Raw genomic sequence first — 25,209 nt, forward strand, 5'->3', positions numbered from 1 at the left:
GTACTGTACCATCATGGTCAATGAACTTTTCGGTGGAAATATTAAGTCTCCTAAACACATCTGATTGTTGTATTTACCTGTGACAGTTTCAACGGCAGGCTGTCATCATTCTAAAATGAGGTCTAGTCAGCGACTAATGTTTTGGTGCCAATTAGCAATCAGCCAGGTGTGATAGCCGAGTAATAGCGCCATCATAAATACGAGAAGTCTATATTTATATTCATCAACCATCCATACAAACTTATTTCGCAATGAACTTGTCACTTTTTCTGATCTGAGTCAACATTCCAAAAAGCACTTGCAGTTCCTCGTTAAAGCATCAAAGCACCGACATAAAACATGTTGGCAGCAGTTTGCACATGAAGGATATATCCGCAAAACGCATTCAATCATAGCATTACTACCTTAAAGGAAAACTCCTGTTTGTATTATCTTAAAATGTATTTCACAGAGAGTGCACACGACATACTTACCCATACATTATGATTGCACGATAACATCCACTGAAAACTAAATGCACACACACGGGACTACACACACTCAGTAATGATATGGCTACTTTCAAGGGCTGCTCATGTTTGCTTTACCTTACGACAGATTTTACTGAAAGTGCACACAGCAGAGTACAACTTACATGATAACTCTGAGACAAGACCCGGCTGTACGATGACAAAGTCCTGTGAACAGGAAGTAGAACGAAAGCATGTCAAAACACGACAAGACACAACGAAAGAGACAGAGCTAAGCTGGGAAAAATGATTTCCCCAGACAGGGGTCAACACGAGATCATGCAAAGAATGATGGAAGGGTCGTGTTGGATGGTCTACCAGAATGAAACTTGCACATGCAGAGATTTACGAAAAAACACAAGAAATGCTTCCTCTGTGATGAAAATCCTAGTGTGTGACTCAGCAGGCCTTGATGTAGTTTCTGACTTTAAGGGATTCTCAGGTCAATCGTAGATCAAGGCCTTTTGTTGTCAGGGTACACAATTAGCTCCCAAAGCAATTTAAGAATCCCTGAAACGTGAAAGCAATAGAGTGCCATTTCTGACTTTTTGATGATTTCCACAAGTTAACATTTACATGACACATGGGTCTTTGTTTCTGATTAACAACACAATGCTTCTCTGTGAGCCATAGTACTTTTGGTTCTCATTGAAAAACTGGAGCTTCAGGTCAAAATGTCATAAAATTGTTTTCAGGGTCACACCATTCGTCAAACATACGGCTCAGTGATTGCATGGTTGCAAAACTGACCATGCGGAATGGAGCAGTTTTACATTTTTGATTGCCAAACACTCAGGTTCTTTTTGCTGTTGGCAAGGGAGCAATCACATAGTTTGAGCTTTTGAAAAATGGTCAGCAGTCTTGTTTAGGTGAGGAGGGTTGAGCACAAGAAATTTGGGGAGCAGCAGTGAGTGGATTCATTCACAGATTTATGATGAATCAATTTCATTCATAAAGAGCTATCATGAATGAAACCCTGGCTTGTTTTATCTTTAACATCAGTCATTTATTATAAGCACTGCTTTAACAAAAGTATGTAGGACGGGGCAATCACTACTATTGATTTATTTTCTGTTGATATTTGACATGACTTACAGTTATCTCTATTGCATTGTCTGTCATGTATAAACACAACTCGACTCTAAAAAAGGCTCATTATGACACACATACACCTACAGTTCAACACAGTCAGAGACGAGGAAAAAAAAATGTGGGGCTTTACTGCATACTGAACCTCAGCTTATTTTGTGCCAGTATGCTTCGATATCTCCCCAAGCTGAATGCATTAGCCTTGCACACAATGACACACTATGAACACGCAAAAAGCTGTGAAATGATATTTTCCTGTGATATTGCACACTTCTGCAATTCTATTTCACATATCACTCACTTATATTTAGGCTCTTTGACTGTGATGAATATTCATGTCAAATTCTGAATGGTATCATCTCAAACAAGAATGGAAATCTTGAGTGTTCTACTCACGTCTACCACAAGATCAGAGGTCGTCAACCCAGACGATGCCCCTAGCTTGAAGCCCTTGGGGATGGCCCCTCTGGAATCCGGTGCTGGAGCGGCAGCTGCCTGAGGGCTGGTGCCGTACTTGGCCCCCGGGGGCGGGACCGCGGAGGGCTCCTCGGGAGACGAGATGGGCATGTGTCCCGAGAGGGGTGAGACGGAAAGGGAGCGCCTCTCGCCAGGGGAGTCCGAGCTGAAGCTGTAGGTCCTGGTGGGTACAGGCATGGGGGAAGCTGTCCCAGGGGATGGGGAGGAAGACACTCAACATTATCACCAGTGAACAGTGTTCCTAGACACCTGGTACTATACAAGCTATATATCTAGCAAGTCTGATTTCTCACAAATCAAGACTTCCCAACAATTTCACGAGTAGTTCAATTCGCCATTGCTGATGAGTACAGCAAACGGACTGAGAATTGTGCACAAGCACAACACAATCATGTCAGGATCAGAGTTGACATTTTTGTGTGTTTTAAAATTCATGAACAGCACCAAACTCACAAAACTTGCCCAACAATTAAAACCCCACAAAATATGTAGTATTCTTCAAACATGACATGTACTCCATTAATACCAGATTATATTATGAATAATTGTACATAACCACACCTTATGTGATGTGGAGGAATTCCATGGATGGAGATAGCTCATACAATTTGCAATGCATATCTGGGACTTGTACTGTCTATAGAAACAACTAGATGAACTTTTTATGTAGACAAAAGTTTGAGTGACCCAGCTCTATTTTGTTGGATGTCTAGTGTATCATCACATTCTTGATACATTGTATCTCTACGACAGGGATACAGGGCTGATATAATGGACCCACTGTTTTGAGCATACGTCCACACCCTCATCACCTTTGTGTTTTTTGTGTTCACTTCCTCCCCCCCCCCAAAAAAAAAAAAGACGATTATTTATCCTTCAGACATTAACAAAGCATGCAAACCCTTGGCTGATGAAATTTCACACTGGTGGGGAAAGATCATAAAACATGAACCCATGGCAAGGGTCAAGGGTCAGATCCATACACTAGTGACTTCCTCACTACAATTAGGAAATCTGCAAACACTGACCCAAAAACTTCAAACTCACCCCCTTTTTACTAAAAGGTGAACAATACATGTTCTACTAACTCCCTTGTTTCTCATACAATCATAAATACAAATTTCCTTTCTACCAACCCTCTCCTTCAAAAAACAAACAAACAAACAAACACACAAACAGAACAAAACAAAACATTACCAAAACAAAACCAGGGGTTACTCAAAGAAGAGCAGGTATACCAGTGAAGAATAGAGCTTTGTATTCATTTTAAGATGGGCAAAACCATTTCCTGCCCTTCTCTTCGGCAATACAGAAAAATTAAACTCAAGCCATTTTCCTCTCACAGAGCGTCAAAAATGTGTTGAAAGAAATTTTGGCAATCATGGGAATGTATCTTCGATGTGTTCTATCCCGTTTGGATTCCATCCAAAGACAAGCAACCGTATGTGTTTCCTGATCCTCTTAAACTCCTTTGCTGATTTATGAAGGGGGGGGGGGGGGATTAAAAAAAAAAAGAACAAGGGGGAAGGGGGACAAGAGAAAAGATATCAACACATTAAATCTGGATAAATCAAATCACTTGGCACTGTTTGTGTCCATGGGCATTCCCCATTACAATACCTCTGTATCCTCTATTCTTTCTACGTGCATTCTTGTTGGTGGATGTGCTACTCTTGTAATCATGTTTTTGTTCATGGTATCCATTGTTCTCGCTCCAAATTCCACAACATTGTCGGAACAACTTGGCCTATTTGTGGTCCATGTTAATTGTCATGGGCTATGAAAGAATCTGAATCCAAAACTGAATGTATGTCACAAACATGATTATGTAGCTTACATGTACATGCTTACTATTTAACTTGTTGTGATGTTTTTGCTGTTGTTGCTATTTTGACAGCAGAAGTCACATTTTTGGCATCTCTGCAGGCAAAGTCCCCCATCCCCCCTCCCCCCCCCCAAAAAAAAAAAAAAAAAAAGAGAGAGAGAAAAAGACAAGGGCTTTTGCACAGAAGAAAATATCACAAATATGTTTATATTGAGATGTAACTTTGACAGCACTGGCTGGATATTAGCTCTCTACAACATGTACCATTATGTGACCCAGCACTGCAAAACCAGTAAGTTTTTCCATTCTGTATTGGTGAAATATCAACTAGAGAAGCACTCTGAGAGCGCAGACCTCCGCCAAGCATGCAGCTATTTCCATCACTGATCTTGTTCTTCCATAGAGATATCAGTGATTTCCACCCATACGTACATTGTACTTATACTTCATGCTGAAAGTGTTTATAATAGATTTCCACCCATACGTACTTATAGCATGCTGAAGAGTTTATAGTGTGCTGAAAGTCTCCCGATTTCCCAATATAGTAGCCTTTGTTACGTCATAAACCCTCAGCTGCACAGCGCGCCTCGCCCTAGCAGAAACTAGAGCACGCACTTTAGTGCGCGCATGCAAACCTCAAATACGCGCAGCCTGAACTCCCAAGTTCAGTGACCCTACCTACCAAAATATCAAAAATCCTTCATAAATTCCCCCAAAATTCTCGGATCACTACCATAAGTTAATCGTTTGGTACTTGTGTCATTCTCAACCTTTCCTGCAAGTTTCATCCCAATCCGTTAACTACTTTTTGAGTTATTTTGCGCACGGACAAACGAACGAACGAACGAACGAACGAACAAACCAACAGTAACGAAAACATAACCTCCCCCCTTGGCGGAGGTAATGATGACCAACACAATGGATAAAGGAAGCAGCTCAAATGAATACTGAGGCAATGACACAAAACATAGCTGTGTCAAAGACATTCTCGCACTCATTCTACTTACTTGATGAGGTAGATTTCAAATTCTTGGCTAAAAATTCATGGCTGAAGAAATCATCTGTAATAGAGAAAAGATAAAAACAAATCAAATCACCAGTAAACAGTCTAACAAAATGTTAATAAAAATTTCAAAATCAGGTCCTGAAGAGAAAGTACTTGTTCTCCTAGGATTATTACACTGTTTGAATTTCTTTTCCTTTAAATAACAAATCATTCACAGCTTCATATGGAACATGAACAAAATATATCTCTGGTTTCCTGTAAACTCACCTATGCAACTTCCCTTGTTATATTTACACTGTTTGACTTGAAAACAAAAGCAATAAACAGTGACAAAGTGATCCTGAAACTGTCTGTAGTCATCCTAATGAGAAATCCAACCACAAAGGGGAATTTGAGAGAAGGAAATTTATGATCACATGTGGAATCATGGGTTTTCAATCATATCATGTTCCAAATGGCTATCATCATTCCTGATGAACAAAATACATTCGTCAAACCTCCAAGCATTTGGCATTTACTACAGACCACTGTAAGTGTGGCATATTTCAGTGTTTTCAATTTCAAAATTTCGCAAGTCACCCACTATCCACAAAACTAAAAAGCTACAAAAAAAAATAACACACAAATGTTGTATATTTGGTTGTATTGTGAGGAATTGTTGACTTTTCTCTTGAAAATGATACCGGTTATTTCTCATTCCTCCAAAGTGGTTCTTTATGGTGAATTCAAACACTCAGAACTTTGTTTTGTTTAAGTCTCCATAAATGCAAAATATACGGCGTATGAAATACTGATCCAACTGTGAGATTCCTTACCGAAGTCTATCCTGTCTTTTTGATTCCTTTTGAGTAGTCTCGTCAACAGGTTTTTCAACGCTCTCGACGTCCCAGGGGGTATACTGTAGCACACCAAAAGAAGGAGTTTTAACACCACAAAATTATTCAATCAAAAGCAATTTTAACAACTGGCTGAGATGTCTGGAGGTCACATTTGTCTAATTTCCATATTATGGGGGTGCCTGCAAGAGCTAGCTGTGTCCAGATGTATGCTGATGGGTGAACTAATTCTTTTGTTGATGTATTTCCTTCTGTTTTTGTACTATTTTCATTGCATACATAATGCATAAGATTGAAAGAAATACACCAGATGGCATGAAAAGGTAATGCATAATTAGGTCTAGTGCAGTTATATTCAGGAGTGCATAAGTAATCTTTTGTTATGGTAAAATTTGATAATTTCTTTTGGCATACTTCTTTTCATTTGACACAGTATTCTATGTGCACGATATCATGTACATACATGTACAAAAGACAATAATAATGCCTGTATATATGTACCGCTGGTACGTACAAAATTGTATGGCGCGTGTATGTATACATGTATGTATGTATGTATGTATGTTTTCATAGCGTGTACGTTTGCATATATGCATGTTTTTATGTATACACACAAAAAACAACAACTGACAGATAGATACATAAACAAATGGATAGACACACATTTTAGAGATATATCACACGGACATATAGACACATGGACAAAGACAGACAAATGTATATAATGCATGTATACCAAATCAATGTCCAGCAGGTTATAAATGACAGCCTATCAGCTAGCTGCAAGAGTGCCCTTTAACACCAACTCCAGAACACAATAACGTTAATCTCATCCTGATTATAGTGTGTCTTTGGAGTTTCTTATCAGGAGGTCTCAAATACGTGTCGTCCAGTTGGTTGACCCACTTCAGAGGGTGCTTGCGTAAATGTACAAAAGGCTTTAAAAAGCTCAATCCAGCCCTGGAGGTTAACTCGTCCCAGCAAATTAAGAGTAGTGACACGTCAGACTGTTTCCATTGAGGTAAATGGGCACAAGCACCAATAAAACACACAAAAATAGATATGAACTTTGTGACCGATGACTGACAGCCACAGCTGTTCGTTTGTTTGTTTGTTTGTTGTTGTTTGTTTTTTTTCATAGAGGAAGGACAATATCAATGAGTGATTTTCAGTGAAGGTGGTTCGTTTTGAGGTTAGGATAAGCCGGGCCCAGACAAAATGCCCCTGAACTCTTCTGCGAAAACTTGGAATGTGTCTGGGGTTGATTGCATCAGTGGTTGTGCCCAAACGGTTTCCAGGGTGAGTTTGGTTTTAGGCTACCAGTGAAGATGAGTGAGAAAATACACACACAGACACACCACATGTGCCTGGCAGTCTCACAAATGAAGAAAAGCCGCCTGGTCTAAACACTATTCCTTGCTTTCTGGGAGTGGAGGAGTTTTGTCTTTCAAATTCAAATTACTCAACCATCATTGATTGATTGATCACGATATCACACGCATAACTTTTTGAGTCAAAGACTTAAAGACAAAATGAAAAGTGAGAAATGATATCTTATCATTTTTAGAGACCTCTCAAAGCAAACAATTTCCTAATGAGTTGGAAAATGAAGTCAGCTACCTTCAATAAGGTCATTTTTTTCTTTCAGAAATGTGTGTTATGACAGAAATATGGATCACTGTGAAAGATACAAGAGAAAAAAAAAAGAGAAATGATTTTAAAATATTGTTCCTTATGTCAATAAATCTTCATTTCATTAAATTCAATCAAACCATATAAGGTGCCCTCCAGTAGAAATTTGAATATGCTCTTTTCTAGGCTGCACTCATACATCCGTATGTGGCTAATATCTTACTGCGTTTGATACCCCCCTCCCCCTCCACCCCTCCAGTTAGCTCTTGAACAACACCCTTTTGGAGACAAAATTTGTCAGGTGCATACAAATTTTGCCAGTAATGGCACAATGAGCATGACATCTTCACAGGCTGCATGGGTTTCGTCTCTTTGACGAAGCTCGTTCGAATTACTGTACGAGGACTCACTTAGGGTCAAGAGACTTGGCCCTCAAGTACAGCTTCTTGAGCTCGGGCGGGTTGGGGGCCTTGAAGGGGGCGCTGCCCGTCAGACACTGGAAGAGGATGGTGCCGATACTCCACAGGTCAGCCTTGGCGTCGTAGTGCTGGGACGTGATCACCTCTGGAGCCTGATGTCGCCATCGTCATCGTCCGTCAAGAGATGGGGGCGGTGGGAGGAGAGGGATGGAAGTTGGGAGAGGGGGTGAATGGAGGGTGGTGGTGGAGGGGGGGGGATGAGGGGAACATGAGATGAAATGTGTACAGAAGGAAGATGGTGATACAGTGATGTTGAGTTGAAGGGGAGGAGGAAGAGGAGAAGGAGAGAGTTTATTTGGAAGGCAGAGGAAATGGATATGAGAGAAAGTGATTAAAGAGGCATGAAGTATAAAGGAAAGGAGTTCAGATGGTATTAAAAGATTAAAAAAAAGAGAGTTAAACATGAGACAAGGATAGAGAAAATGTCAACTTCAGTATTTAGCCTACATATGTACACAATCTACATGTACCAGTCCTAGCATAAGTGTGTAATGATTTGTGAAAATATCTGCAGCAAAAAGCAAATTAAATAAATTGTAAAAAAAAAAAAGACAATCAAACCAAATTATCAGCTTTCACTTCAAGAAAGCAAGAAAAGCAATCATACATTGCCAACAAGCCAACTGTAAACAAACAGTGTAACCTCTGCTATGTAGGTCAAAAGGCACACTCCTGTGGGCAACACAAACATACATTCCCACAACACATACAAATGCATGTGCACATACTCACACACAGATATACCCTAACACACCCCCCCCAAAAAAAAAAATACTCACACAACACACATGTACAATATACATACAACACCCACTCATACACATGTACACACATGTACACACACAAACGCCTCACAAATATAATGAACGTCATTGAGTGGACAGACAGACAGACAAACTGAAAGTGACTGACGTCCTGGCCAGCTCTCATGACATAATGGTGAGTCAGCGGCCGTCGCCGAGGGGCAAACACTAAACACTCACCATGTAGAGTGGAGAACCACAGAGAGTAGCTGCCATCATATCCCCCTCCAGAAATCTGGCAAAGCCAAAGTCAGCTGAAACCATGAAAACATGACCAGAATACATGTCATTAACATATCATTAACATAGCATTAACACAATATTGACATATTGACGTAGCATAGGGCCTAACCACAATATTGACATATCTTTAACATACATTATTAAGACATCGGCAAAACATCTGTGTTCCACCTTGGAATGTTCCTGTGTAGTCGGTGAGTACATCTGTAATTACCAAGAGTAATAACTGCCTTTTTTATACAGGTATAGTCATAGACTTTTCCAATATGAATGTATGAATGCTGAATATGGAATGTCACACAAGCCTCCAACATTGATCGCTGCTATGTACAATGTAGCATATCAGGGCAATTACCCCCCTAGATAAATACTGGTTAGTGATGAGGTAAGAGTAAAGATAAGGGTGAGAGTTTGGGTTAGGATTAGGATTAGGATTAGGTTCAGGATTAGGATTAGGATTAGGGTTAGGGGAAGGGTCTGGGGGTAATTGCCCAGGGGTAATTGCCCTAGAGCCATGATCAGTATCATACAACAGAGATCTATTCATCTGTATACCACAGTATCTTGTGCAAAGGCAAAACAATAGGTAATTCAGGTGTCCCTACATCTAAAGGGTCCACAATTAGGCTACTGTAATTGAGTGGTTATTTTCACCCGAGTAGTTTTTCGCACTCGCCCAAGTGAAATTAATTTCCTGAGTTTTCTATTCCATGGAATGAATACATTACATAGCGGCACATACAACATGCAAAAATATTCGCATGTTTTCATTTTCACGCTGGTTTGTGGTTGCACGAAAAGTGTGAAAATTTCCAGTAATCAAATTGTTTGGCGCTGCTCACATCTATTAACACAGTTAACGTTTTGTTATGTGTGTCTGTCTGAGGGAACATTAAGTGTAATTCCTAGAACATTGACAATTTCCTCTTTGCATTTTGATTTTCTGCCAAAACTGAAGAGAAGAATACTTGAAAAAAAGTGGTTTTCGAAATGGGCAACAGGAAATGTGCACTGAGTGCAGCTAATGAGAGACAAGTCAGAAATTTCACACAGGGTCTGACTAATTTTGTGATGTAAATTATAACAAAAAACCACAGGAAATTATGACAACAAAAATATTTTCAAAAAGAGGTAACATATATGGATGAGACAAACAGGAAGTAATGACACTTTGCATAAGAACTTACAGTAATACATGAGCAACAGAAAAATTGGTTGGGAAAGAGCTGGCTTAGCATAGCTCAGCCAGAAACCACAAAGTAACACAATGTGTATGTGTGTGTGTGTGGGGGGGGGGGATGTTTATTTAAGACACAACCCTTAAAATATTTTCCATGACTCATTAAATGTCTTTAGCCTGATGTTGATCAATTCCCAATTCTGGGTGAATGAATTCATGATGATTCATTTTAAGACTTCGGTAAAATCAAAATCATGGCAAAGAAACAGCACGGCACGCTCAAGGAATAAAATGACTGATCAGGATTTGCCATTTATAACAGCCTGATTTCAAAGCAGAAAATTGGCTTAATATTCTACTCCAGACATATATATGGTTCAATACTGTATAAGTTGATATTTTTGCGTACATACATTTTTCGCAGATGAGGAGAGCAAGGACATTTTTGCGCATTGACAAGAAAGCTGTCGTAAGTGTACTATTACACCAGCGAGCGGGTTACGTTTTTATCTGTTGTTGAATTGGCGGTCAAACAGTGATTCACGAAATTCACGAAAATTAAACCCTCGCAAAAAAAAAAAAGGCTTATACAGTACTACACTCAAGGAGTAATAATAGAACTTGAATGTATACTATCCCTCAGTACATTTACCCTAATAATGATCTTGCTTAGAAGTGAGAGGGGGTTGCTACAGGCACCATTCTTTTGAGAGTTTAAGTGCATTCACATTTACCGTGAAATACAACAGTATTTCGTGGGCTGATTCATAATGTGAATGCAAATGCACCACGGAATATGCCATGAAAATAATACAAGGTGAAATACTTTCATATTCAGTGTGGTAATTCAAACTGTGCACAAAACACACATGCAGATGAGATATGAGAGAATCATAATGAAATACCACCAACATACGTATCTATCATGTGACCCGACACACTCATGAATGAGAACAGTATCAGATGAGTTACTGAAGTACGTTTCCTATCCATTGCCATGATATTTCACCAATTACAATGGAGCCAACATATTACCTTGGCATTCAATACCATAGCAAATCAAATGTGAATGTGCTTAATGAATAACTGTATAGTAGTATGTACCATGACAACAATGCCAATATAATAAAGTAACTCAAAGACTAGAAGTGAGGCTAGTAATCCCTGAAAAAAATGAAAACAAGCTTATACTGTAAACGTCAATATTTTCGCGCGATTAATTTTTCGCGCTGAGCGGCTCGAAAACGTATTCGCGGGTTCTTAAATTCGCGCTCCGCAGCAGGTTACTTTACTGTAGTACACATTCACTGCTTTCATCCAAAGCCTCTGCTACATAGCTTGCTATGCCAGCGTACGACAAGCGACGTAGCGAGCGGCTCGACTGCGAGTACAAGCACTCAAATACGTAGTACAGCTGTGACTCTAGTACCGTAGTCACGGGGGACTGTAGCATCGATGCGTGCGGTGCACACATGCATGCTACAGTACACAGCAATCTAGGGTATCGTCTCTTCGCACAGTACTAGTAGCGTAAACATGCCTGTACATTGTACTACGTAGCAGGATCATCGATGAAGCGCACACAATTCATCCCGTTCAAAATGTGCGTAGAAAATTGTGAAGATATATTCGCGCGTTTTTGAATTCGCGCTAGCCGAGCGTAGCGCGAAATCCGCGAAAATTAATGTACCGCGAAAATTTCCACGTTTACAGTACCTTGTAAAACATGAAATGCCATGTCAAAACCTGTTACACTCTTCCGAGACTCAATTTTGTCTTTGCTTCTGTTTGAGCTCCTTATAAGCCATCCATAAACGCTCTTGTTGTCTCATTGAGGGATTAAAGAACCCCAATGGCAACTTCCATAGACTGGTTACAAGTAGAAATTTATGTTTTTCAGGTGCATTGGTCTCTGTGACAAAGACAACTGAAAGATACCTGTAACTAAATGCATCTCCTCATCTGCTGCTTTTATCAGACACAGTTTACCATTCCATGCACACAGTGTTTTTATCAATACAAGCAATTCTGTATTCTGTTGGCATGTTGCTGTCCAATCAACTACCCTACTTTTGCTACCTACTCCTATGTGAATTCTCCTCCTCCAGGACAGCTTGTTACAAGTCCAGTTTCATACCACTTATGTTGTTTGTGGTATTCAAAAAGAAAAAAAAAGAGAGAAACATAATGAAATTGAGAATTCCAGCTACTTTTTATGCCACTGTAATTTGTAAACTCAATCTCACTCTCTCTAGTGGCCTGACAGGCATCAGGGTATCACTGCAGTTGTCATGGCAACAAACTCACTACGCATGAGTGTACGCATGTTTGTATGTGTTTATGTCAAAAAAATGTATGTCTGTGTCTGTGTGTGCATGGGAAGGAGGAGAGAGAAGAGACAGTATTAACCCATTGCGTGCTTTGAATGCTGATTGGCACAGAAAACTCCATATCACTGTAAATAGAATGTCCTAAAGTCCCTGGCAGAGAAAGGGTTAACTGACACCGTGTGACTGCTCACCTATCTTGAGGTGGATCTCGTTGGGCAGGGGCACCTTGTGGCGACTGTTGTGACTGAGGAGAAGATTCTGGGGCTTCAGGTCCCTGTGGATGATGCCCTTCTCATGGATCGCTTTCATCGCCGACGCTGAGACGGAGCCACGGCGGGGGAGGATGGAGAAGGGAGAATGAAAGTCATTTTAATCTCACATCAGACTCTAAAACTTTACGGCAACAATTGCTCTGAGACTACAGGGAATGAATTTATTGCAGATATGGAGCAACGGAGCAGGGGAGAGGATAAAATTCATTTCAATCTTATATCAAAGAGATAAGATCGCATTGTCTTGAGAAAATAGGGATTGCCTTCATTGCAGATGCTTGGATGGAGTGGTAGCGGAGGAGGAGGGGAGAGAGGGAAGGATTGAGAAGGAATGAAATATACTCTAACCACACATCAGAGAGCTGAAAATCCCAATGATGGAAATGTCCTAAAACCTTTATGGACTGCTCTTCACTACTGGAAGTCATAGAGGGTGGTGGTGAGACGGTGATGATAGAAGAGGAAGGTTGGAGGGAGGAAGAAGAGTAAATGAAACTTCAACCTTAAATCATAAGCAAAAAATATGAAGCAGTGAAAATACTTAATTTGTCGCGGATTGCTTTCATCACAAATGGTGACAGAAAGCACTGGAGGAGGTGCAGGAAGAATGAAACTTTCATTCTTGCATGAATTAATAATACACATTGCACTTGAGAAATGTCTATATAGCTACACATGGTGAACTCATTCCACAAATGCATTAGTCTTCTAAAAAAGAACAGCAATGAAGATTATAATTGCATATATCCCTTCCTACATTATCTACGCAAACAGGTATGCTTGATTGGACTGAGATGCATTTCTCTAAGCAATACTAACATCTGTTATAACATAAAATTCAAATATCATATGCACAATAATATGCATTAAACAGTCCAGTCGTACAAGCTTGCAATGGGGGGGGGGGGGGGGAGTGATTTCTTTCGCTACCTCCATCAACAGCACATAGACAGTTGAAAATGGGGAGAGGAACTACTAACATACAGTGACAAATACATCCCTAAAAATGTCAAGCACTTAAAATATTGTCAGACTCTTCCAACATTCACTCTTATCAGAGGAAGGCTGTGGGGGGATATGCTAAAATGAAGATGTCATTCTCATTCACCATCTGTGTACTGACTTGATGTCATCAACATCATCTTCTTTTTTCAGCTGCACCGCCAGGCCTGTATCCACAAACAGATTTTCTCTCTCCCGTCACAATGTAAGCACACACCATTAACTCTGGATTTGTTCGTCGTTTCCTCATTCTAACTTTTCATGATTTCTTTTTCAATACGAACCTCTTTCCCCCATCTCTGATTTTCTGAAAGGTAAATGACCACTGTCTGTATGCCTAAATAAAGATTCAGTGCATCAATCCCACGCACGTAATCGATAATGATTGAGTGAACTTCCATTTCCTGTGTGGATAATGGCAAAGTTTCAGCATAGGGTTTTGTTTTTTGTTTTTCTTCTGCTGGAATCAGATGTAATGACAGTGTGCAAAAGTATTTTCTTGCTCTTTTCTACATTCAGCCTTGGAGCTAGGGTAATGAAAGCATCCTTGCTGCATAATGTTGCTGCAATTTGACTCAAATGTTGTTGATCATTTGGGCTGCAAATCTTGATGGTTGAAAATGGACAGTCTCACTGGGAATAACAAAATTGTGGTAACAACTAACTTTAAACTTTGTTTTGTTCAAGACATTAAAAAAAAAAATGTTGCCAGGATACATAATCAATGGCTCTGGTATCCTACTCCAGTCATGTCCAAGCCAACTGAAGGTAATAAACAGCATGGCATCAATGACTTGCATGGATGATAATTGACAGCTAGTCTAACTTCAAGGCCAGGGGATCATCATTTTCACTGTTATCTGTTCAATTTTTCACCCTTTCTTTCTACTTTCCCCCCAAAATTAAAATACAGAACCAAAAATAAAAGTCATCTCTCACCATACATCATCAGACATAAAATGTTAAGGTCTGCATGTTTACATTGGTAAATTATCATTTGATTAAGAATGGTGTCCTCTACTAAATCTTGGTTTGTTTTTGTTTTTGTTTTTGTTGTTGTTAGGTGATCCGAGTATCCTTCGGATCACCTTCTGTATCTGTACGGATTCTTTCTTCTTCTTTGTTTCTTTATTTCTCCGCAAAAGTTGTGCAGAGGTTAGCTCAGAAAGTCCGCTGCCTATCAATTTCAAAATTATACCATGTATGCATCATGTCCCAAAGACGAAAAATCTAATGTATCATTGTGATCAGTCGACCGTGACGTCACTATGACGTCATTATATGAAAACACATTCTCAATCATATCTCATTAATGGAATGAAATTTTTCAATGAAATTTACGTCACATATATTTCAAATTATGCGCATTCTATTCATGTTCTCAAAATTCATATTTTCTCTTAAAACGTGCGCGTACGCGCGCGTTGAAATATTTGTATGCTCTAATCGAGCTCAAAATTTTTTTGCACACGTTTCAGACCATTTAGAGCATTTTTTGAAAAATTGAAAAAATCGGACGGACGCGTACGCGCGCGCGCATATACGCACGCACAGCTCATGTGCAATTGAAATTTCCAGTTTTTTCACTTTGATCGGATGTCTGAAATGTTAAGGAATATTTATACCAAGTTTCAAATCAATGCGACCCAATATGACGTCATACGGGCCCGTCAAAGTTGAAATTCTGCGCGCGCGTCAATGGCGATATACAGTGCAACTATGCCAAAAAACTGCTAATTTTAAATTCGATTTTACTCGTCAGGATGGACGGTGACCCCCCATTTTCTTTACATATTTTAAAACCTGATGAGTTGTACATGTCATTTCATGGGGTGGCAATGCTGACAAAATGATTAAAAGATAGCAAATTTCTTAATAAAGTAAAAAAAGTAAATTTTCAAAATGACGTCATCAAATTTCAAGTTCATTCGAGCGTATCTCACTAGTCCTTTGTCAATTTTCACCCAGATTTCAGTATGTTGTAGCTTATTTAATGTTCTTTCAAACATAAAATAACAAAATTTTGATTGAATAACGGTATCACCTCGTAAAAATGGATTGAAAGTAACCTTGTCAAATTTGACCAGTTTACGTGTTATCTCTATGGGAGTGCAGTTTTTCTGGAAATGAAAATTGACATGACTATCTTTATCGAGCACTAGCTCACTTACCCTTCAGTAAATTTCTCCCAGATTTTGATATGTTGTAGCTGAGACTTTACGCTAGCGTAAGTGTGCCCTTCGTTTTTTCATACGATGTCGGGATCACGTCAAAAATTTTGGTTGAAATTCAGGCTTATCTTCGATGTATTGAGATATTTCTTTCTTTCTGCAACTTTCTTTGCAATAACTCAAGAAAAACACGCCCTATCACTTCTATATTTTGCACATGTTTAGTTCATGTCACGTACATTATTTCATAAAATAACAACTACTTGATCGGACACCATCTTGGGTATGTAAATTAGGGTCAAAGGTCATAAGTGTTTCATCCTGTATCTTAGTGAATACATGTCTTATCTTTCCCATATTTTGCAAACGCAAAGACCATGTTACAAGGATCATTTCACAAAATAACCACTTTTTACTCAGATGCCATGTTGTCTGTGCAAATTGAGGTCAAAGGTCATATGTACTTCTTTTTGTTTCTTCGTTATGACGTGTTATCTCTATGGGAGGGAATTTTTTTAAATGTGAAAATTGACATGATTGTCTTTATCGAGCACTAGCTCACATACCCTTCGGTGAATTTCTCCCAGATTTTAATATGTTGTAGCTGAGACTTTGCGCTATCGTTAAATTTCATTTTGTTTTTCATACGATGTCGGGATCACGATAAAAAACTTGGTTGAAATTAAAGCTTATCTTCTATGTATTGAGATATTTCTTTCTTTCTGCAACTTTCTTTGCAATAACTCAAGAAAAACACGCCCTATCACCCCCATATTCTGCACATGTTTAGTTCATGTCACGTACATTATTTCATAAAATAACAACTACTTGATCGGAAAACATCTTGGGTATGTAAATTAGGGTCAAAGGTCATAAATATTTCATCTTGTATCTTGGCGAATACCTGTCCTATCTTTCCCATATTTTGCACACGTATAGACGATGTCGCAAGAATCATTTCACAAAATAACCACTTTTTCCTCAGATGCCATCTTGGGAGTGTAAAGGTGGGTCAAAGGTCGTATGTATTTGTTGTTGTATCTTCGTTATCTAGTGTATACGGAATTTGGTACCAAAGATGGCAGATATGACTCCCTTTTCTAAACGAGAATTCAAACATCACACGGCCAACGTTTTTAACAACAGACGAAACCTGTATGGCCATGCCTATTGCGATCAGGACTCGAATCATTGATGAAAAAAAAAATCGGATCACCTTAATTTGTCAGTAATGACAAATTACAATCTCTAGTTTGTTTGTTGTTGTTGTTGTTGTTTTTTTTTTTTTTTGGGGGGGGATGGTGGTATGCGGGTATGAGGTTGGGGTGGGGCATCATGACAACCACCTGCCACTGGGGGTAACTTGATATGCCTCTATCATTTTGTGTGTGTGTGTGTGGGGGGGGGGGGGTGTAAATTGACATATCATCTTCAAAAGTGAGGGATTTTGCAACGTTCTGCATGCATGTGCAGTGATGCTTGTGGGTATAATCCAAGATTCCAAGTATTTCAAGTACTCTTAAACAGAGATAAGTAATTTGTATCTCTCCAACCTAGATCCTCACAGGGAAAAAGGAAATCTTTGAATTTGTAGGTACATGTATTCACTCTTGGTCAACCAGCCTATTGAATAACTTATGAGTCCTCAGCCTAAAAGAAAAAAAAAATGAGAGAAAAAGAGGTGTTCATTAATTTGAAGACCATGAAGAGTAAGAGGGGACTTCTAATAGAGAGGAGGATTCCATCTGAGGAGCCCTGAAGTCATCCTGTCGCTACCAGGATGACATCAAGCCCTGGTTGGCATGATTGCCATGGATTCCCTGTAATCAAATTTCCTCATCCAATCAGGATTCAAGTGTACCCATCTCGTGGTGTTCGTGCGAGGGATCGCCAGGTCTACTTCCCTGCTGAGTAGAAGGGGAGGATGACTGGCACCACGGGGATTGTTTAGAATACAATGCAATTGCATTAACCAGGATATGGCCTTTCTGGTAATTTTGTATCTTTTACCCCTTTTTTGTGCTTTTACATGAATGATGCTTGCCAATTTTGCAAGGCCATGTGAATCATAGAAGCATCGTATGACTTGTGACAAGCTGTAAGAGTACAAATTATAAAACATGAATTTCATTCAAGATGCCAAAGGGCACTTTACAGCATGCTTTCACTCTTTTGGTTCTAAACCAATAATATGTTCCATTTTTCCATGTATTATTTGTATACCACTACCAGTTTTGACTGTATTGATCGATTGACAGATGGATTAACTAACGGATGGATAGACTGACTTAGAATGAGGCTACACAAACTCTGTTTACTATTAAATGCAATCTGTAAATTTATGAACAAACACATGTTAACCATTAAAGGTGATTTTTCTTAAATGTTCAAACTACTTTGCACTACTAAACTATTCGTTATCACTATGACAGTACAAAAATAAGAGGAGACTGCCTTTAGCGCAGTTTGTTGCCAGTGAGGCCGTCATACAATTAATGGCCTTTGTTTTTAATGGTTACTGTTGATGGTTTTCCCTGTATGACATTGGTGAATTCTGTAGTAAAGTGCAAACCATGGCCAAATGTCTGTCAGCATAATACAACTGTTCCAAAGTCATCACTGACATGAATTAACTCTCCAGAGAGTTGATGAAGGTGCAGCACCATACGCTGTGTGGGTAATGAACACGTGTCCTTGATGCAAGGTTCATGACTCACACACTGTAGCTAAACACAGACTTTTGGGTGTGCATACCCTCCCAAAACACATTGACAACATAAGATTAAACAAGAAAATAAAAAGAAGGCATAAATAAAGTTGTCTGGGTTATTTCCACTTTTAGTGACCTGGGGGCATTTCATGAAGCGTTTTGTCAGATATTTTTTCTGACAAACTGTAATCTACTGAAATCCTTACATCTGATTGGCTGAGAGCAAATCTATCTGACAAATTTGTTGGTCAAAGCGCTTCATGAAATGCCCCCCCCCCCCCCCAGTTGCGAGGAAAAAAGATAAAATATGGCAAAAGTGGATAGTACAGACTTTTTGTAGTGTTTTCTATGATTGGAAAGCAATACAAAGTGCAGTATGCACATCCTTGATATTTTTTTTTTCATTGTGAAAGCATTCCGTACGGTCGCCTTTCATGAGGTTTCGCACAACCTATTCCCATTTCCCGAAGCTTTTCTCAAATTCTTTGTTTCAACAAGCTGAACCCGGCCTCCAACTCCAGGCACCGAAGTGCCTCAGCACTCAAAGTAATTAAATCATCTACCGGCATACATTACCTATTTGACCAAGGAAGAAGCGTATTGTGTCCTCGCTTAGAGTCCCTTTTACTGTTGAGTAGAAAGAAAAGAAGAAGGGGAAAAAAAGACAGACAATAAGGGATGGGCATGATTACGAGACATTTCAAAATAGATTGAGCAGATACAGGAGACAAAGGAAAATGGATTGTCTAAATTGTGCATGGACTATCAAATCATATCCCATGACCCTGAATGTCTCAATATTTGAATATAAACGATGAGAAAACAACCAAATTAAGTTATACATACATGGACATATGGTCATTTCCATAAATTACTGACAGTATTGTTAAACTATGCAGGACATTTTTTGGTTGTTGTTGTAGTTTTAATATAACACTGTATACAATACATGACATTATGGGGGGGGGGATGTAGTTCTAAATCACAAAATACAGCACTGTGCAAACATATGGTTTGGTGTGTGTGTATGAGGTTTGAGTTTTGATCTGGAAATAGTGAAAACCTAAACAAACAACAGGAAGAAATTTAATCTGAATCTGTGAAATACTTTCATCAAGAACTTCAAATTGCTATCCCCAATTAACCCCACCCCTGTAAACACACACCCAAACACCTAAACCACCAACCAATAACAAAGCTGTATCAATCTGAGCTACTTTAATAGAGACACAACTTGTGCTGTATAAATGAATTTTCTGACAAGCATCTCCTGAGACACTTGTTCCGAGGAAGACTTTTGAGGATGACTAAGCATGTAAGAGTGTCTGGGCAAATATCTTATAACTTTGGACTGCACTTCTCTGTAGTCAACACTTCTCTACCCCCATCCACCCCCCCCCCCCCCAACACATACACATTTAATCAGTGTGTTAACCCTTACCATTAAGTGGCTTTTCATATTTTTCACGATTGTCATAAAATCCCTTTAAAAATGTCCATACAAATTTGATTTGCTCTTATTCCAATTTTGAACAATTTCTTAATATGGTGAAAGAGCAGGGCAGCCAATGCCTGCAGATCAAAACACATAATCATGCATTATAAAAAGAAAACATAAAATTTTGAATCATATATTCATTTAATGGATTCATTAAATAGAAGATTGCACTTGAAAACTAAGCATGCTATATCAAATCACAGAGAAAACATTTTCTTTAAAAAAATAAAATAAAAACGTACTGGGAAGTATTGTATTGTATAGATGTAAAAAACATTCCAATTAAAAGGTTCTGAAAGAGAAATGACAAGTGTCTCTTTTTTTTTTTTTTTCATTTTGCATTCTGAAAATATATATCAGATCTGACATAATCCAAAAACATCCTTATACCAGTGACCACACATTGTCATTGACACAACTGATATTGAGAGAATTTTTTTAAAGTCTTCAAAGAAATATCAAGTTACAGTGAAAAACACTAGGAGGAAGCATGTCATAGCAAGATAGCATTATTCATGACTACAACACAGAAGTATTTGTGAACAATTCCTTTCTTTTTACGCAGCAAAAGACAGCCTGTATCATGTGAAAGAATTAGACAAATTAAATTTCAAAGAACAAGCTTTCTTAACAATGAAAAACCTATCTTGACATCTTGTTCTCTCCTTATCTCTGTAACACATACACACAAACAAACACATTAAGTACACAATTATTCTCTCTCATCAAAAGCAGCAATATCTGAGTTGATGACTTCGTTAGATTCACCCATCTACGTATCATGGATACCAGGAATCGTACATCCTTCATAAAACATCAACCTGTAATTAGTTCCCGGTATACTTTACTCCACTGGGAGCATATCCCAATCAATACCTTCCAAACTTGTTTACAACATTCACAATTGATACTCTTGTCTTCCCATTATCTCTCAGAATGTCGCTGAAACCTTGTACAGGACGGCTCCATAGAAGATTTTCATAGTACAAGGGTATACGTACAGTATTTACAGTGTACATTAATTCTCTCTCTTCTTTCTAAAACACTCTTGTCTTAAGGGACGTACAGTTTTGGTTGAGATGGGGATTCAGATTTGAAATTTATGTGATATAACTATAATCCACTTATGAAATATCAAAGAGCATACAATTTTACGAGTACTTCAAAGTTTATTTGATGAAAATTAGTTTCAAAATGGCTGAGATATCCAAAAACAAAGTAAAACAATGTTCTCATGATAAAAGGTTGGTCCTACTTTTTATTAGGACCTTTTTGTTTTTGGATATCAAAGCCATTTCAAAATCAATTTCCATCAAAATAATAAACATTGAATTCCTCTCAGAATAGTATGCTCTTTAACATTTCACAAGTAGACTGAAACTACCTCACAGAAAGCTGAAAACCTGAAGCTCCATCTCAACCAAAACTATACCATCGTTTTAACCATGAGAGAACATACTGTGAAGATAGTCGGCCAGGTCTCCACCATTGCAGTACTCCATTACCATAAAGAGGGAGGACGCTGTTTCCTGTGGAAGTAAAAAAAAGATGTGAAAGGAGGGCATGATTTAGGCAAGAAGAGCTGAGGGAAATATCACAGGTAAAAAGTGCACAGAATACAAATGCAGGAGCAGCCACAGACTTAAACAGCGCCTAGTGTTCAACAGTGTTCTGTCCTGTTTACCTTTGGGAGCAGTGATTTTAACAAAATGTTCAAGATATCACTTTTTGATGCATATGTGTAGGTCAGTTGTATCACAAAGCATCCTACCATATATATATATACATGTATATATATATATTTTTTTTTTTTGGGGGGGGCAATAAAGCCTTATAAGGAGATATCACAATTTTTTTCATTAAACCATAACTGTAGACGGTTTAGTCAGGAAACATTTTTATTTTAACTATTGTTCACATTTTATATACTGTATTTAACAATACTTAACACTGATTATACTGGTTCAAATTTTTACATTGGTTGTTTCTGTCCCTAACTCACATTTTAAGAACTATTTTGAAGCACAAATGCTGGGTTTTTGTTTAATCTGCAAATGGTAAATTATGCCTTTAAGAGATTTCCCTAACCTAAAATAAAAGGGGTTTCTTTTTTTTTTATTGATTGTAGAAAACTGTATTAAAACGACCCTGACAGATGGATAAAAATCAGAGGGATATCATTCGGTAAAAAACAACAACAACAACAACACTAGTAAGGTTCACAGCAAGTTATAGGTCAGTATGATACTTATGAAATGTAACAGATGGCAAAAGAAGATACATCTCAAATGCCTTAAAATTGTGAGGCTTCATGCAGGTATAACATTCACAGGTAGTACTTCTTACAATTGTACGATCGCCATCAACTTTTATGAGTGAACATACAGTTTACGAGGGAAAATGACATAAGACTGATTTCTCTGTACTGTAAATGGCCACTTGCATACCAAGGAATTTGTGACACATATGTAGGACCTAAAATAGTGCTTAAAAGTAGGACTTATTCTTCTTTTGGAATCAATACCTACTCCCTTTTTCTCCTCTCTTCCTAGAAATGGCTAATGTTTGCCAACAGAACGCAGAGATGTTCATGACATATATGACTGATAACGACAAAATAACGTTGAATGCCGACAAAACAAATGGTGACAAGAAAAAGTGGAATATAGAAGTTAGAACCCCCCCCCCCCCCCCCCGTATGTCTAGTAGGCTAGGCCATAATATTGATTACCCTAGGACAGTCTATATAAACTACACTTTGTATGCTGCTGCCTCCCCCTCCCCCCCCCCCCCCCCACCTTACAAAACACTTGACTGGACCAAAGTTCACTCAGGCTTCCTAAAGTGTGCATCTATTGACACAGCTGAGCGAGCAAGACAGTGCATTGTTGCTTTAGTCTGTCCTGACACAGTCTTGATTTTGGGAGGAAAAAAATCCATAATCTGCCAAGATCTGGATTTCATACAATTTCTCATCTTTTCATTAGGGTATTGTTTGTGTCTGTGTGTTTGTGAGCTATGAATTACATTATCTCTTGCACAAAATGCTCAAGAGTCTACATCAGTCACTGCAGTCAGCTTACTTTAGATAAAAGAGTCTGGAAAATATAGACTATAGATATCATAAACAGGTGGTCTGGTTCTGGGAGACCTGGCAGTGTCATGTGGATAACATGTGCATGATTCTAGTGCAGCTTGTACAGTACAAGGTCATTGTGACCCAGATGGCCACCCTATAAACACAAAAACTGACAATATAGACTTTTATGTGTACATATAATGTAGCTCTAATGTACATGGGACGACACTGCATACATGCATAATCCTCTCAAAACTCCTGGCAATTAACCTTGCTGGAGACAATAATAGTGGCATAATTCACATTAAAACTAATAATACTGGGATCCAAATCTTATGGTTTACATCATGTTCCACATCATAACATTTTTGCCCACATGTGGAAATGAATACCAGTAGATATCTCATTAAGTAAATAGGGTAAGCAGCATCGTGGTCCAAATCCCAAGAAATCTTGCTATCATTTGAGAAATAGCATGACAACTTGTACCACAATGAGAATTTGAACACTAGCAAAAGATATCAAGATTTTCTATCCCATCATTCAAACACATATCACAACAATAGTGCTCACAATCCAACATAAGGGCAAAGGACATCATTTCGGTAGGTTTCAAGCATGTGCAGTTTTGTCAGCAAATTATCTTGGTCGGCAATCAGCGGGATATTTCTGTCCATATGAATGGACGCAAAAAATCTTGGTACCCTTTGGATCGCAATCTATCTATAGACATCCTGCCATTTTGTCTGTGTGTAATGCACAAATGTCGGCAGGATAGTCAGATGCTGGTTCACAGAGAATTAACCAATACAGTGACTAATTGTTTGCAGTGATCCCCCCCCCCCCACACACTTCTGTACATTTACAGAATAATGCAAAATTTACACATTTACAATGTCCTAGTTGAATGGGTTCTCCATACATTTAGTTAAATTGGTCTACACGTTACACGGCACAAATAACCACTATACACTAAAAACGAGAACGCAAGGCTGAATGTACATCTTAACCCGTTGAGGACGGTTTGATTTTGCTACAACACGCATTTCCCATAGACGCCTGCCCGAGTATACTCGGGACTCGTCCTCAACGGGTTAAAGCAAGACTGATGATACACAGCTCCTTTCTCAATATACAATGTACGGGAAAATCATACAGCTTTGCATGAAATAGCAAGGAGACATTATATTGATGAATACTGTTAAATAAATGATTCTTGCTAGGCTGTACGAAAACAAACATCCATGAACTGTAATACATAACACGAATAGTGTGTAGAGTAACAATGATGCATCCAAAATTGGATTCAAAGAGCTACTGGTGTTGAAATGCACTGAGACATTAAACGTAAACTATGGATTAAATAGCTTGTATAGTAGATCCAGAGGTTACTGTAGATTTAAATGACTTGGCACACCATACAGGCCTATGATGTCTGCTACACTCGGTGAGTCATGAGATTCACTGGTCACACTGATGAGTTGGAGAGGGAACGGCTGACAGGATGGGGTTGACATATTACATGTATGTTGACTGATGGAAAACCACGCAAGCAAGTCATCTTGTTTACAATGTGTATGCATATACACACTGTAATATGTTATACAGCTAGAGCACAATCTATGAATCTTTAAATTTAGTTCCTACGCATAAAGAAAGAATATTTTGGATGCAGTTTCTGGTGTAGTGGTAGTATATCTCTCTTTCAAAAAGGCTCTTGATATTTCTGCTATGATTTATGTTAGAATTAGGGTGAGATTTTGACAAGCATCACCATCATAATACCAACAGTTCCAAAGCTGTGACATCCCCCCCCCCCCACCACCATTGCCTGTCTACACAGCAGCAGTAGTTTTCCATTCCCGTCTATTTGTTTACAACTCAGTCAAGCATAGCATTAGCCAACAGTCAGTATACACATGCTAGAACTCCACTCTATTGTAGGGTAGATTTGTTTGGATGAGTAATCCAACAGCTCTACTCCTACTCAGCTTCACAGGAAAGAGTGGCATAATCATTCAAACTGCCTGGTAGAGTAGTAGAATGAGGGGGAAATGCCCGTGAAAGA

At 38.7% G+C, this 25,209-nt stretch overlaps 1 protein-coding gene across 1 annotated transcript in view; it reads right to left on the reverse strand.

Moving 5' to 3' along the window:
* The window catches only part of LOC139728211 (serine/threonine-protein kinase unc-51-like), a 63,377-nt gene that overhangs the window by 21,141 nt on the left and 17,027 nt on the right, over positions 1 to 25,209 (reverse strand). Inside the window, exons 4-12 of the mRNA XM_071639176.1 lie at positions 21,522 to 21,591; positions 19,141 to 19,191; positions 12,601 to 12,726; positions 8,837 to 8,910; positions 7,785 to 7,945; positions 5,722 to 5,804; positions 4,908 to 4,961; positions 1,995 to 2,260; positions 635 to 677 (exon numbers count right to left, since the gene is read on the reverse strand). Coding sequence (XP_071495277.1) covers positions 635 to 677; positions 1,995 to 2,260; positions 4,908 to 4,961; positions 5,722 to 5,804; positions 7,785 to 7,945; positions 8,837 to 8,910; positions 12,601 to 12,726; positions 19,141 to 19,191; positions 21,522 to 21,591 — 928 coding nt within the window. The remainder of the gene's footprint in view (positions 1 to 634; positions 678 to 1,994; positions 2,261 to 4,907; positions 4,962 to 5,721; positions 5,805 to 7,784; positions 7,946 to 8,836; positions 8,911 to 12,600; positions 12,727 to 19,140; positions 19,192 to 21,521; positions 21,592 to 25,209) is intronic.

Source organism: Diadema antillarum, unplaced genomic scaffold (genome assembly GCF_040938485.1).
Source record: "Diadema antillarum isolate AM-2024a unplaced genomic scaffold, OU_Dant_1.0 seq00000169_RagTag, whole genome shotgun sequence".
Taxonomy (NCBI): domain Eukaryota; kingdom Metazoa; phylum Echinodermata; class Echinoidea; order Diadematoida; family Diadematidae; genus Diadema; species Diadema antillarum.